The 15,800-nt window shown below is 33.9% G+C and overlaps 2 protein-coding genes across 2 annotated transcripts; one reads left to right on the plus strand and one right to left on the minus strand.

Moving 5' to 3' along the window:
• The first annotated feature begins 6,993 nt into the window (after nt 1-6,993).
• Nucleotides 6,994-7,781, plus strand: LOC130934727 (uncharacterized). Its single transcript, XM_057864268.1, has 2 exons — nt 6,994-7,679; nt 7,769-7,781. The coding sequence occupies exons 1-2, from the start codon at nt 6,994-6,996 to the stop codon at nt 7,779-7,781; spliced, it is 699 nt and encodes a 232-aa protein (XP_057720251.1).
• A 3,134-nt stretch (nt 7,782-10,915) lies between these two features.
• LOC130935522 (abscisic acid receptor PYL8-like) lies at nt 10,916-14,149 on the minus strand. The gene is made up of 3 exons (XM_057865307.1): nt 13,756-14,149; nt 12,115-12,330; nt 10,916-11,440 (listed from the first exon to the last, which is right to left on the minus strand). Exons 1-3 carry the CDS (start codon nt 13,879-13,881, stop codon nt 11,216-11,218), a joined length of 567 nt encoding a protein of 188 aa, XP_057721290.1. The 5' UTR covers nt 13,882-14,149; the 3' UTR covers nt 10,916-11,215.
• Between the last annotated feature and the right edge of the window lie 1,651 nt (nt 14,150-15,800).

Here is a 15,800-nt window from a genome sequence, read left to right on the forward strand (position 1 = left end):
AGATGCTGGGTTCATCCGTCCATCGAAGGCACCTTATGGCGCACCAGTCTTATTCCAAAAGAAGCATGATGGTTCATTGAGGCTATGCATCGACTATCGAGCACTTAACAAGGTAACCATCAAGAACAAATACCCCATTCCTTTGATAGCCGATTTGTTTGATCAACTTGGTAGAGCCAAGTGGTTCTCAAAGCTAGATTTGAGGTCAGGATATCACCAAGTGAGAATTGCCGATGGTGATGAGCCTAAGACCACGTGTGTCACGAGGTATGGATCGTATGAGTGGTTGGTGATGCCTTTTGGCTTGACCAATGCTCCTGCGACCTTCTGTACCTTGATGAATGAGATCTTTCGACCTTACCTTGATCGGTTTGTAGTGGTCTACTTGGATGACATTGTTGTTTATAGCAATACTTTGGAGGAACATGTAGAACACTTACGAACCGTGTTCAAGATCTTGCGAGAGAATAACCTATATGTGAAGAAGGAAAAGTGTTCCTTTGCAAGGGACGAAGTCCACTTCTTGGGACACATCATTAAAGGTAAGACCAAAAGATTTTGGTTAGAAAATGACCTTCTCTACACAAAAGGGAGAAGATTATACGTTCCTAAGTGGGAAAATCTGAGAAGAAAGTTGGTAAGAGAATGCCACGACACCAAGTGGGCTGGTCACCAAGGTCAGCGAAGGACCTTGGCACTCATTGAATCTTCTTATTATTGGCATCAAATGAGAGATGAAGTAGAGAGCTATGTGAAGACTTGTCTTGTTTGCCAACAAGATAAGATTGAAAACAAGACACCAAGCGGGTTGTTGGAACCTTTGCCTCCATCAGAGCGACCGTGGGAAAGTGTCTCTCTAGATTTCATCTCTACCTTACCGAAGTCTGAGGGGTTTGGATCTATTCTCGTGGTAGTGGATCGATTTTCGAAGTATGCTACCTTTATACCCGCCCCTACTGACTGCACTGCAGAGGAGGCAGCACGACTATTCTTCAAGAATGTGGTGAAATATTGGGGATTGCCTAAGAGCATCATTAGTGATCGAGATCCACGCTTCACAGGACGACTATGGACAGAGCTGTTCAAACTCCTTGGGTCGGAGCTTCATTTCTCAACAAGCTTCCATCCTCAAACCGATGGGTAGACTGAGAGAGTGAATGCCTTACTCGAGTGTTACTTGAGGCATTTTGTAAGCGCTAATCAGAAGGACTGGACAAAACTCCTCGACATTGCTCAGTTCTCATACAATTTGCAAAGGAGCGAGTCCACAGGGAAGAGCCCGTTCGAGATTGTGACTGGACAACAGCCGCTTACACCTCACTCTCTTTCTTCTTCCTACTCAGGGAAGAGCCCTGGAGCTTATCATATGATTAAGTCTTGGGAAGAACAAGCAGATATTACTCGTTCTTACCTTGACAAAGCTGCAAAGAGGATGAAGAAATGGGCTGATAAGAAGAGGAGGCATGCAAGCTATCAAGTGGGAGACAAGGTAATGATTAAACTTCTTCCACAACAATTCAAAGCCTTTCGCAAGGTTCATAAGGGCTTAATTCGCAAATACGAAGGGCCATTTGAGATCATTGGACGTGTTGGGGAGGTTGCTTACAAAGTACAACTCCCTCCCTCTATGAAGATCCACCCGGTCTTCCATGTGAGTATGCTTAAACCATATCATGAAGACCAAGATGAACCGAGTAGAGGTGACTCGAGTCGTGCTCCGCCTGTGGTGATTAGATCCTTCGATAAAGAAATCGAAGAGATCTTAGCTAATCGTGTTGTGAGACGAAGAGGGGTACCACCAAGTATTCAATATTTGATCAAGTGGAAAGGGCTTCCGATAACTGAAGCTAGTTGGGAAGCTCGTGAAGATCTGTGGCAATTCCAAGAACACCTAGAGCGCTATCATGAACAAAACGCGACGAGGACGTCTGCGCATTAGGTGGGGGAGAATGTCACGGTAAATTTTTAGAAGGTTAGATTTAACAGTGTTTGTATAGATTTTTGGAGTGTTTGAGAATACTCTAGATGGTTATGGAACGTTCTAGAATGTCCTAGAAGTTCCTGGAATACCCTAGAAGGTTCTAGAAGGCTTTAGAAGATCATAGAATATTCTAGAAGAGTGTGGATTGATATAAAAGTATGAAGAGTTGTATGGAACAATCTAGAAGTATTTAGAAAGTAGTGGTAGTATAGATATTTATAAGGAAGGTTCTAGATGATTAATCTAGACCATTGATTAGATTTAATCTTAACCATCCATTGAGGAGGTGGATGGCTATAAATAGGAGGTAAGAGTTAGGGTGAGGGTGTGTGAATCATTTGTAACCACACTTGAGTACTAAAGTGTTCTTCCACCAAAGCTTCCTTTCTCTTGTGTTCTCTTGTGTTCTTAGCTTTCTTGCTAAGTATTGAGGGTTAGGCTGACTTGGTCTTAGCTCAAGAGGTTGAGTAAGTCCGAGTGCCGGCACGGTAGCGTTGGAGTGTGTCCAAGGCCGTGACATTTAGCTTTGAAGTCTGAAAACGAAGCAAGTCTATTTATTGATAGGTGCATGCTATGGTGCCTATATATATTTGCCTAATTTACTAAAATGAGATAAAATTTAATATTTAAATTAAAAAATATAAAAGTAAACAATTTTTTAATATTTAAAACTTACCATAAAAGATAATTTCGGCAATTTCGACACCAAAATTATAGGCACCATAGAATTGACCTTATTAATATTCGAAACTTGTTCACATTCACATATAATACGAATACATATTAATTGGCTTTTATACATGTCTCTCAAAACAATTGCAGTATTTATTTAATTTTGTTAATTCAAATAATTCAATAAACTTTTGTTTCAATATTTTACAATAATTTTAGTCTCATAGTTAAATTTTATACCTTTTTTTCTATAAGTATATTAATAAATTCAAAATCTATACGGTTAAAATTAAAAAATTATAATATATTTTTTATATCTATAAATCTAGATACATATAAAAAAAGAATAATATTCACGGTACCACTCGTTACAAAAATATTTGTCGAAATATAATTAAAAATAATCAACATAATTTTTTTAGCATGTTCTTTAAAAATAACCAAAATTATTAGATTCTATTGTTATATTTGACTAAAATAATAACGAAGAAAATTCATATATTTTATTTATTATTTGTTATTTATATTATTACATTAGTAGCTTTAATTATATTTGTTCTAATTAATATATATATATATATATATATATATATATATATATATATATATATTAGAATTTTTCTAAAATTTTTTAATCCCAAGATCATTCATATTAAATCATTAAGAATATATATTATAGTGCGAATTTGTACTTTTACTCATAAAAATTAAAAATTAGAAATTAGAAATTAATGTAAGAATTGTCTCAATGTTCTTCAACCAAAATTTTCTGTATTCCTAATAGGACGGCTGAATCGCAACTTCTTTGATAGGGAAAGAGTTGCCGAAACCATAATTTTCAGAGCCGAACTGGTGATCGAACCGATCAAATTATTGGTTCATTAGTTTATTGGTTTAATCGATAAATTACTGATTGAATCGGTAGAACCGGTCCTACATAAATAAAAATTAAAAAATAGTAAAAAGTTAAGTGACCATTAGATCCTTAAAATTTTTAATTTCGGATTAATTAGCCCTTAAAAAAATAAAATACCAATTTAGTCCTTCATGATAGTAAACGGTGGACACATTATGTCCCTCTGTCAATTTATCATATGAAATTTAATGGTGATAATTATATATCCTACTAATTAGTCCTAAGTTAAAATTTTTGAAGACCTACTACTTAATTTAATATTCTAAAAAATTTAAAATAAATATTTTCACTAATATTTTAATAATTGTATAAATTTTAAAGAATTATAAATTAAAAAAATAAGTATAATATTAAAATTAAATTAAATAAATATAAAATAATTTAATTGTGTATATATATAATATATATAATAAATAGCACATTAACTAGCAAACGAACAAAACACCCTGTGGTGGCATGCCTTGATAGAATGTAGCACTACGCCTTCTATAAATTACGAAGAAGCACTTGTCAACTATGAATAAAAGAAGCACTGTACTAGGCCTTTTCTTTTATATTAGTTTTAATTTTTTTTATATTAGTTTTAAATTTTTTTTCGTAACAACTGTATTAATTAAATTAAATTAAATGATTTTATTTGTTGATATAATACATTAAATGACACTCAACATACATTTAAGAGTTTTAATTGACTATTAATATTATTATTTTATGAAATTAGATCAAATCAAAATCTAATTGAGGAGAGAACTTGAGGTATTGAAATCCCTTAATTTGGGGTTGATTTGATCTAATTTCATAAACTAATAATATTAATAGTTAATTAAGACTCATATGTGTATGTTAGAATGTTACTTAATATGTTACATTAGTAAATTTTGATACCATCAATAAACAAAGTGACAAAAGAACTAACATGATTAATTTAAAATCTTTAAAGAATGAATTTGATTAAAAAAAATTTCAAGGACTAATTTAAAAAATAAGTAATCTTTTATAGAGTTTAATTTGACCATTTATTTAATTTTAGTTGTTCTTAAAAAACCTTAAAAAAATCACATTGGTCATCTGCAATAAAAATGTTTGTAATAAATAGTAATATGAGTATCACATTTTTTTTGGAAAATAATTATACGGTGATATTACATAATTACACCAAGTTAGTTTGATACTTAAGTTTAATCAAATTAGTTTAATAATTTTGTGACACAATATTAACCACCTTAAGTTAACAATAAGGAGGAGGCACATAAGAAAAAAAAACCTTTTTGAATTTGACTATAAAAATAATTTATTCATCTAATATTTTTTATTTTTTTTACTATATTCGTTTAGATTTATAAATATAAAATCTATAGTTTAAGTTATTCCAATACTTTGTATAATATAAATTATAATTTAAAATAATTTTTATCAAATCAGTATTTATAATAATAAATATTATGTTATATCATAATTTTATTTATTCTAACATTATAAATTTTGAATTTACTAATATGCTTGTAAAAAAATGTCAAATATATATTTAAATGTGAGATCAAAATTATTATAAAATATTAAGAAAAAAAATTATTGGGTTATTTGGATTAACAAAATAAAATAAACAATGCTATCAATTATTGAGACACTTGTATAAAAATCAATGTATTTGTAGGTGAATCGTACACAAATTTTGAAATAAATAGGCTTGTTTTATTTCCAGGCTTCAAAGCCAAGTTATGAGCCAACTTTTCATTTACAAGACAAAAGATAGACAAAAGATGGGTCAATTTTATGGAAATGGAGCCTATGTGTGCTCTTTTCATGGATATGGAATCAAGGGGGGCTAGACATGCATGTGGGGCAGAGTTTTGGCAGCTTTTGGGAGAAGAACACGGACCATCCGAGTTCTTTGTTACTGAATTTGTTTTCCCGAAATCGGATGGTCCGATTTGGGATGTTGGAGGAAAAAAAATTTTGTGCATATAAATCGGACCCTCCGATATGCTTGAGTTGGACGATGAAGTCGAACGGTCCGAGTTGCATGTTGAGAGCTTGAGTTTAAGAAGACTGAAGTCGGACCGTCCGTTTTGGCTAGGAATGGCGAACCGGAAAATGAAAACGCATGGTCCGAGTTGAGTAGAGAGGGCTATATAAAAGTGTGCAGCGAGTTAGTGCTAGGTTACCCGTCTTCTTCCCCTTCCCGTCTTCTTCTCCTTCTTCAGCGACTGCTTCCTGTGTTTTGTTTCTTTGGGTCACTTTCATACTTATTTTGATTCAGAGAAGTTAATAGTTAAGGTTAAGGGTTTTTTTGTCATTGAGAGAAATGAGTGACAGAGTATTGATTAAAGTGTATTATTTTGGTCAAATCTTGTTACAAACGTCTGAAGGAGTAAAGTTTATTTGCGAAAATCCATTAGATGTTGTTATTCCTTTTATCATCTCATTTGAAGAGCTCAAGGGTGTGATCTGTGAGAAGATTGATTCTGAGAGGGCAAAAAAGATATCATGTATGCTATACAGATATCCCATACCGGTATTTGGTGGGTTCGTTCAATTTCAAACCAGATATGTGACGGACGAAGCGAGCATGCAGGAGATGTTTTCAATGTATATTGAAAACCGGGCTCAGATCTCGTTCATCGAGTTGTATGTAGAGTTTGAACAATCCGAGACCGATCGGAATATTCTACAGGAAGATTATAATAGTGACAGTGAAGAAGACTTCGAAAGCAACTATGAATTTGTTGTTCCCGATGGTGATGAAGATCAAGGTGACAGAAGCATGTGCCCAGATGTGACAGAAGTGGCAAATGCACTTGCAAACGAAGTGCCGTTTGAGGAGCCATCATTCATGCGAGTTTTAGACTTGGAAGCCATGCATGTTCCTGAATTTCCGGAATATATGACTGCAGGTACGTAATCGTGGTATAAGTGTTTTTGTAGTTAGACATTGATTAAGTTCTGAAGATTATACCCTTTTTTTAGCATTATTTAATCGTGCGTTCTGTGTCGTAGTTGTCAGGATCTGAAATTGGTCCTCGACCCGTTAAGAAATTTATTTTTTTCTTTTATATGCTTCATGTGCTTATTAGGAAATAATATTTATGTTGTTAAGATATGGTTGTAGCAAATTGCATGAGTTTGTAACTAGTATGTGCACAGGTTCGATCTATTGTACGGTTCAAATGCCATGAACCGGACCGGACCGGCATGGTTCTTTTGGTTTTCCGGTCGAACCGGCCGATCCGGTCTGGTTTTTTACATTTGCTGCTGATGTGCTTATGTTGTTTAGTGTGACATCATAACATGTTCAAGGTTTTGATTTATAGGGTACTGGATGCAGTGAAATTTGATTTACCTTTAGAGTCGGTTTTGAAATAGCTGCGTATTAATGAAATTTATCTTATGGCATTTGTCCCAGCAGAAATTCCTATGGTCGCAGATGGTGAATTCGCCGTTGGGATGGAGTTATGAGTCTGAGCCGTTGACATTTTATGCCAAGTGTACACAGTATGGGTCAGGGTGTGACTGGCTTATCAGAGTTAGCTTGATCAGCAGGAAGTACTGTTGGGTTATAAGGAGGTATAATGGTAGCCACACCTGTACCACCGCCACCATTTCACAGGATCATTCGAAGCTGGACTCTATCACAATTGCAGAAGCAATAAAGCCACTAGTTGAAGTTGACCCCTCCTTAAAGGTAAAATCGGTTATAGCAGAAGTGCAATCGAAATTCAACTACACCGTCAGTTACCGGAAAACATGGTTGGTTAAGCAGAGGGCAGTAGAAAAAATATTTGGAGGTTGGAAAGCATCGTATGAAGCCTTGCCTATATGGTTTGAGGCCATGTGTCACAAGGAGCCATCAGCTGTTGTCCATTTTGAGACTATGCCTGCATATCAAGGCGATGACTTGGTGGGTGATATTCGGGTATTGCATCGTGTATTTTGGAGTTATTACCCTTGTATTAGGGCATTCAGACATTGTAAGCCAGTTGTCCAGGTGGATGGGACTCACTTGTACGGAAAGTATAAGGGTTGTCTGCTTGTGGCAGTTTCACAGGATGGCAACAACAATATAGTCCCGATTGCCTTTGCTATTGTTGAGGGAGAGACTTCTGATGCATGGCATTTTTTCCTAAGTAACCTCCGTCAACATGTTGTTACTCGGGATGGAGTGGGTCTAATATCTGACAGGCACGAGTCCATCAATGCAGCTGTGGAACGTAGTAACGGAGCTTGGTCACCTCCTAGAGCTTTTCATATGTTTTGCATCAGGCATATAGAGTCGAATTTTCTGAGAAAGTTCAAGGCACCGTACCTCCAAAAATTGGTCGTTAACATCGGTAAACGTTTACTAAATTTAATCAAATTATTAATAGATGTGCCTTAAATAAATCTATTGATCTCAGTTACTTTGCTTTCTACATGCTGTGATCTGCTAGGATATTCCAGGACGGTGCGGGAGTACGAAGTGCGTTACCAGCGGTTAAGGGAGCGCGGCGAGGCGTACACAAACTGGTTAAACCGAATTCCTCGCGAACAGTACGCATTGGCCTTCGATTAGAGCATTTACCAATGCTTTCTGACACTGAACTATCCCAATCTGAGACATATGATAGAACCCAGTAATTCGTAAATGCTCCTCCACCCTATCGTTGTACCGATCCGGAAGAACTGGCTGGTTACATGTCAACATTCTTAATTTCTACAAAAAAACATAACAAATTACTAGTCATATAATTAACAGTTACTAACTTACCATCATCAATCATTTCACCATATCCTTATATAACTAATTTTTTTAACTTCTAAAATTATTTAATTAATCCTTAAAATTATTCGTAATTACAAATAAAATTCATGACCCATACATTTATTTTTAATGAATATTCTCAACAATATTACAATAATTTAAATATTATCTAATACTAATTACTCATTTGTTAAACACATTTTTTTCTCAGTATTAAAAATTATTCACAATCAGTATATGCCATCATGAACAATTCTACAAAATATTAACATTCATATTCTAAAAACTATAAACATTGTCATAAAGGAAAAAGATAGCATGGCTTAATTAAAATAATCCTATTAATCATTGAACATTAACATTTTCTCACTCACAATAACAATAACAATAATAGGTTCACATTTAAATTCTTCTATAACATTTTCTCACTCACAATAACATTTAATTTAATTTGGTTATATTTATTTTAAATATTAATTATAATACAAAATATTAAAAAATCCCAAACAAAAAATTCCATCCTCTATTAAACTAGATACCTAACAGTCATCCGTTTACATTTTAAAATGTAACAACCAACAAAATAATAATAATTATATTACTAACAATAATATTTACCACTAAAAATTAATTATAAAAAATCTTAAAAATTTAAAAATGTCATATAAATACGGGAGAATACTAACAATCAGCATTTTATTTATATATCTAATTTGCACTTCTAATAATAATAACAATAAGAAGTAAATAGTTTACCATATAAAATATTAAAAAATTCCACAAAAAATTAACATCCTCTATTAAACTAAAAACCTAACAATAGCAACACTCATCTGTTTACATTTTAAATTTACCATCTAACAAAATCTTAACAATTCTACCACCGAAAAAAACTTAAAAAATTTAAAAAAATTCTAATAAACCCTACACAATACTAATATTTATTTTACTTATATTTCTAACTTGCACTTCTAATAATAACAACCAAAAGAAGTAAATAGTTTACAATAATAATTTTAAGTATAAAAAATTTAAAAATATTTAAAAAAAAACTTACATAATCAGAATGATTGAGATAATGCATAATATGAAGCTCAGGTCGATCAACATCCTTAATTTTATTTTTCTTTGGCATGCTTTTAATCCTTCTACCATGCAAGCTCAGAGGTGGGAGAGGAAGAAGAAGGGGGCTCCAAGCTGAAAATGAAATGTGGGAGAGTGATGTTCTCGGATGGTGAGAGGAGTGAATGAGTAAGTGTCTTGTTTCAGGGGACCGTTTGGGGGAGCTGTTGCAATGCGACGCGTGTCCTTCCCTTCAGTAATCGGACCGTGCGTGTGCTCTCCACCTAAATCGGACGGTCCGTGTGGTTTGTTGAACTCGGAGGGTCCGAGTTGTGGAAGCCCTGACACCACAGTCTCGTCTAGCCCCTCCCTCCCCCATAATGCTGTCCAACTCCACTCGAGCTCCAATAACGAAAATAAAAAGCGAAAGATAGACACATGTAAAAAAAACCATGGTTAAAATAAAATTTCTGTAAATTTGTACAAATTTTTATCTGTACAGTATAAAGACCCAACTTTTTAAACTAAATCAATTTTTTTAAACAGAATAATCAAACTATCATGAATACTAAATTCAAGTACCATTGTATTTTTATTTTCGATTCATATTTTAATTACAAATATAAATCTAATGTAATTATAAATTATAAATCATGATTAAATGATTTATAAAATAAACTATAATATAGACAATATGTAAATGTAATAATTATACAGATGGTTAATTGATGACTGATTCTTTAAAGTCCATAAACTCTATGTAGCATGCTTGTTTTATGATAGACATTAAAAATCGTTCACATTTTTGTCAATATTCCTCATCCTTCTCAGGATTTCATTATAAACATTTCTATACTGTGTTAAAAAATAATTTTACTGGGATAGCCCTCAATACGGCTGTAGCATTGAAGAGCAGAGGTATCCATGGCAAATTTATGATCCATATATAAAATTTTTGAGTTAATATTCAATTTGACCATAAAATTTGAAGTTGAATTCAATTTAACTCTTAAAATTTTAATAAACTTAAATTAGACCCTGAAATTTATAATTATAACTCATATTAATCTTTGAACTAATCTCCATTAATAACGTTTTAATTTAAATTTCTCACCCAAATTCTATGTGATCAAAATTTATTAATTCCAAAACCTTAGTTGTTACTCTATTAAATTTGTTATTATCGCCTTCACAAGAATGTTGTGGAGTCCATCAAACGTATAGGAAGTCTAATAAATTTTAGTCCCACAGAATCTAAGTAAGAAGTCCAAATTTTAACAAGTTACGTGCAAAATCAACACACCATTTACACCATTTACAGAAATCAGCTTAAGATCTGACGCAAGTTACTATTATAAATTTCGGGAGCTGAATTGAATCAATTATAATTTTAGGGGTCAATTTGAATCCGACTTCAAATTTCAGGAGTCAAATTGAATATTAACTCTAGATTCTTAATTTTTATTGCAGCTAGAAACTACAACCGACCAATCAAAACAATTTTACAAACCATTTTTCACCACCACCTATATACAGAAAAAGAACATTCTCCAAGAATCACCAGCATTTGAACCTGTTAAAGCACAGTATTCAGTCACCCCAACATTCTGTTCTTTAACTAATAAACATAGAACCAGCATATATATAAAAGGAGCATAACCAATGGTGCAAACAGAAAAAAAGGCCCAAACAAAAAGAAAAAAGAAAAACAAACAAGCAAACATAGCTACACTATAACAAATCGGAAGCAACACCATCATCGCCAGTCTGTCTCCTAAGCCTCCGGTATAGGATAGCCCATGAAGCTTCATTCATGGCAGCCAAGTTCTCCATAACTTCCTACTCATCATCTCGTACATCGATCAATCGGTTCAGTGCAGTCTTGCACAGCAAGCCCTTCCGATACATCAGCAAGTGATTTGAGATTGCACTTAATTAAGGCTTCAACAAAGTAGCATGTGTCATCCTTGGTATTTCCCTCAGGTACATCCACCACAAAAGATTCAATAACTAGTGTACCTGGCCTTCCATCAATAACTTCTGGGTGAAGCGACATGATGGATGAGTAGTTCTGGAAGATATAAAGCAGAACATCTTAGAATGATCAATAAGAAACACACGTGACTCTAGTTTGTCAAGAAACCTAATTGGCTAACTTCCTAAGCAACAGAAGTAGAAACATGCATACTATATACATTATTAAATGTAGGATAGAAGCTCGAACCAGCAACCAAGGAATTTATTAAGAACTTCATTGTCCTAACCAAAATTTACAATAAAACTGCGATTTCAAAGAACCACAACAGCCATTCTCTGTTGTTTATTCATGAAAGCATCACTTGAAATATAGATTGATTCAAAAGAAGCCTGGTTATTCCAGCATGTTTTGAGGTGAAAAATCACCATCAAAGAAAACTCCATTGAAGAAAATGGCCATAGGCAATCAAGACAAATTTACAAAGAAACAATATTTTACTCAACCCCCCCCCCCCCTTCCCTTTCCCCTCTTCCTCCCCCCAACGTCATCCCTTCCTATGACAACCTCGCAAATATACACACATTTGCAAATCTACCTAGATATTGAACATAAAATATAAATCGAATTGCAGCGAAAGAAAAAAATTTTAAGGGAGACAAACAGTTTCTCAGTAGAATAAGCTCACATAGTAATACACACAAAAGTGCAAAATCTTAAGGAAAAAGGAAACAAGAAAATGCCAATTTCTTATAATGATATATTCATACCCTAAGTCTATGATCACCACCAAGAATCCTGATGCTGAGGACATGCTCATTGTCATCAAGAAGCTCTAATCTTTCTGTGCTTGTAGTGGCAGGAAGTCCTGACTTAACATTAACTTCCCTCACACTTCCAATCTCAAGGTTTCCTCTTACAACACATCTGCTGATGAATGGCTTGTACTTCTGTGGCTGATCAAACCTCCTCACCAATGACCATACCTAGAGAAAGCAAGTCTATGCATAACAAATAAACAAAATTTCATGACGACAAAATGAGTGCCATCAGGGGCAGAATCATTGGAACAGTCTCAATCACAGTAGCTTTTGCCAAAAATGAAAGTATAGTCAAGATGCACCAATTTGTAAGAATCATTGGAACACGATAAAACTGCATACTAGCAAAGAAGACAAAATAGAGGAGGAGGGAAAAAGGGTTTCAATTTGTAACCTCACAACAAGGTTAGATAATGAAACAACCCCAGCCCTGGACCCGTGTCTCCGCTCCCTACACCCCAACCACCACCCCTCGCCTCTTTGGCTTTATAGAACCTTTTCTAGTCGGTTGCTAACTCTAGTAGGAATTCAAATGAGTTGATAATTTGATTGTTCAATTCTAATCTTATCAAATACAAGAGATAAAAAAAGAGCTAATTCATAGTATAAATCAAGTAACTAACTCCTAGCAACCCCTAATAGCTAACTAATTCCAAATGGGGCTTCAACCTAAGGGGTGTGTCACTGGTTATCCCATAAAAGATAAAAAACAAAAAATCATACATTCCACTCAATACACAAAAGTTTGAATCACAATGTGTTGGAACAACTAGGAATCCGTACTCCTGTTGGTACTTGAAATAAAGAAAGAAGCACATGAATTAATTCAAACCATAGCTACTCTACCACGATGACGAAAAAGATCTCAAATAGCTACTCTGTTTTCTTTCTTTCACTGTTTCTGTGTCAACTAAATGTCGCTTTTACTAAGATGCTACATCGACAAATCATTGTATCCAGACGGAACCATGTCCAGAACTCCAGATACATCTCAATGTAGAAAATTAGTTAAAACAACACTTGAAAAGAATGGCATATTTATCAAACATTTATGTGGCAGATCAAATGTTAATGAGAAGTAAGTCAACCATAAGTCCATAACCGAAAAACACCCCAAAGAAGTTCAATTTCAACTGCTCTTAACCAAACCACCTAAGCATCAAAGAACCATAGTAGCTAGAATCTCAATTTAATACAATATTACGATTTTAAACCGACTGACTTTACGATTTAAATCTTGCTACAATTTCATGTTTTATGTATTTAATCTCGGTTTTCTCTACTTATTTCTCACAACCCCCGGCTGCGCAAATCAACTAATCCCCTCGGCATGGAATGATCTCGATTCACAAGAGTGGGGGATCGAACACCCCACCACTAATCAAGGGACCAAATGAGATAACCACTATACCAAGTCCTCGTGGTTTTAACTAAAAAGTATCTTCTAATTCGACCACAATGATGCATGCAAAAATTTAAGCCATAAACAGTTAAAAGACCATCCAAAATCTAACCTCGTCAAATAAACTCAACCACATACACACAGAATAATAAAAACACAAAAAGAAAAGAAAAGAAAAAAGTAAAGACCTGATGAAGCGGTGCTTTGATATGCTTAACGAGAACGGAGCTGCACTGATTCTCTCCAGGCTCATGGTTATGGTGCCTTCGAATGTATTCCATCTCCAAACTGCTCAATCCTCTATTCCCGTTCATTTTTTTTCACTTCCTAAACCCTTTCTACGAATACGCCGCCAACACCAAAACGCACCGTTTCTTCAGCTTCTAATCTCAACCGCCAACGCCATCAGCCCGCGGTTCCGGTTTGAATCTGCGCCGCCAAGTTGTGGTCGACGTCCGGCGAGGGTGCTTCGAGGAATTTTGTTTTTTCAGGGGGGTTTGATTTTAGCAGAGAAATAAGATGCGTGTGAGAATCAGAGTCACCGCCATGGATGACGAACCCTTTTATATTATCCCAAACTAAAAAAATATGTAATAAAATTCTTTGTTTAATATCATTTCTGATTAGTGCCTGCTGCGTGCCGACTCGCTTTTTCGTATTTTGTAAACATTAAATAGAGTAAAAAAATTTAAATGTTTAATGGTATTAAATGTAGAATTTAATATGATGCATGGTGGTTATAAATAGTTTTACCTAATTACGTAATATTATATTAATTAAAATAATTATTTTTTATATTGATTAAATAATTATCTAAAAAACAATATAATTGTATAAAATATTTTATGCTATATCAAAATTAAATTCTTAAATGTATCAATTTGTTTTTTAAAAAATAAATATTTAGTTTTTAGAACAATTTAATTTCTTAGTGATTTTTTTTTTTACAAAATAAATGGTTGTATCAATAAATGGCCCCCGCTTGGTGCTGTTTATTACAAACTAACCTTCTGTTTGTCCGTTTGCGGAAATGTCTTTCCCATGACAAAAGGTATAGACTTTGTTTGGACGAAAGGGAAAGAATGAAAGATACATAATAAAAGGAAGTAAAAACTAGAAAGTAAAGTAAGAGTTTTTTAATTTTGATATGGGGAAGGTACTGATGTTTCGCAGTGTTATGGGGTTTTTGGGTGTTTGACGGAGATGTGACGGCGTTGTTGAAGAAATCGGTGGCACCGATGGGGGAAAGGAAATCGGTGGGACCGATTTCAGGAAGGGGTAGGGGCGCAAATCGGTGGCACCGATTGGTGACCCCCTTGCCACGCGTCGCGCATGCAACTGGCTCCTGGTGGCCCGTGACTCCTTATGCGTGTTTCACCCACTCAAAATCGGATACCCTTATCTCTTTCACCCTCCAACACTATCTCTTTCACTCTCACAATAACTTTCCCTTTCTGCTTACTCTCAACCCCACCATTTTATTATTGTTGGACCACCCTTATCTCAGTGAAAAAATTGAATAAAAATGCCAAAAAAAAGGAAAACCAAGGAAGTAAATCAACCGGAGCTTCATATTGTTAATTATTTTGGAGATCCAAATTATGTAAGTTTTTATTTTTTAATAATTTTATTTAATGATAATAATAGTGATAATTTTAGATTTTATTAACAATATATATTATAATGGCACTAAGTAGAAATCAGAAATTAAACATGTATGTATGTATAATTTTATTATTAGGTGGTTAGAAATAGAAATAAAAATAGGAATAAACCTTGTATGTATGTATGTATGGAGATGAATGTTTGTACCGGTGAGGATGAACTGGGTTTTTTTTTTATGTATATTATTTAAAAAAAAGAAAAAATAAATGTTTGTAAAAAATAATGAATGAAAGAGAAAATAATAATAATAATAATAATAATAATAATAATAGAGGCTGATTTACTGTGTAAGGTTAATTAATTTCTGTTATAAGATAATGCATATGATTGAAGAATTTTTGTATAACAGATTTAATGTGTATGTTTGAATTGCAATTATGCTGGGAATTAGTTTTAATGGACATGTTAAGCATAATTGTGTTTTTGAATAATATAGTTATATTATACTTGTTCTTATACTAGAAAATGTGGTATTGTAGGCTTCAAGGATGTTCATGTGCGATCATTTACACCCGCCGGATCCATATAACCAAATTGTTGAGGCACAGTTACGCGAGACTGGATTTTA

The sequence above is a fragment of the Arachis stenosperma genome, chromosome 6, assembly GCF_014773155.1.
Source record: "Arachis stenosperma cultivar V10309 chromosome 6, arast.V10309.gnm1.PFL2, whole genome shotgun sequence".
Classification (NCBI taxonomy): Eukaryota; Viridiplantae; Streptophyta; class Magnoliopsida; order Fabales; family Fabaceae; genus Arachis; species Arachis stenosperma.

Excerpts from the sequence above, each read along its gene's own strand:
- LOC130935522 (XM_057865307.1), bottom strand. The coding sequence starts at position 13,881 with ATGAACGGGAATAGAGGATTGAGCAGTTTGGAGATGGAATACATTCGA. Across the intron at positions 12,331-13,755 it reads TCAAAGCACCGCTTCATCAG|GTATGGTCATTGGTGAGGAG; the intron begins GTCTTTACTTTT and ends TGCTTTCTCTAG. Across the intron at positions 11,441-12,114 it reads GTGGTGATCATAGACTTAGG|AACTACTCATCCATCATGTC; the intron begins GTATGAATATAT and ends TATATCTTCCAG.
- LOC130934727 (XM_057864268.1), top strand. The coding sequence starts at position 6,994 with ATGGTGAATTCGCCGTTGGGATGGAGTTATGAGTCTGAGCCGTTGACA.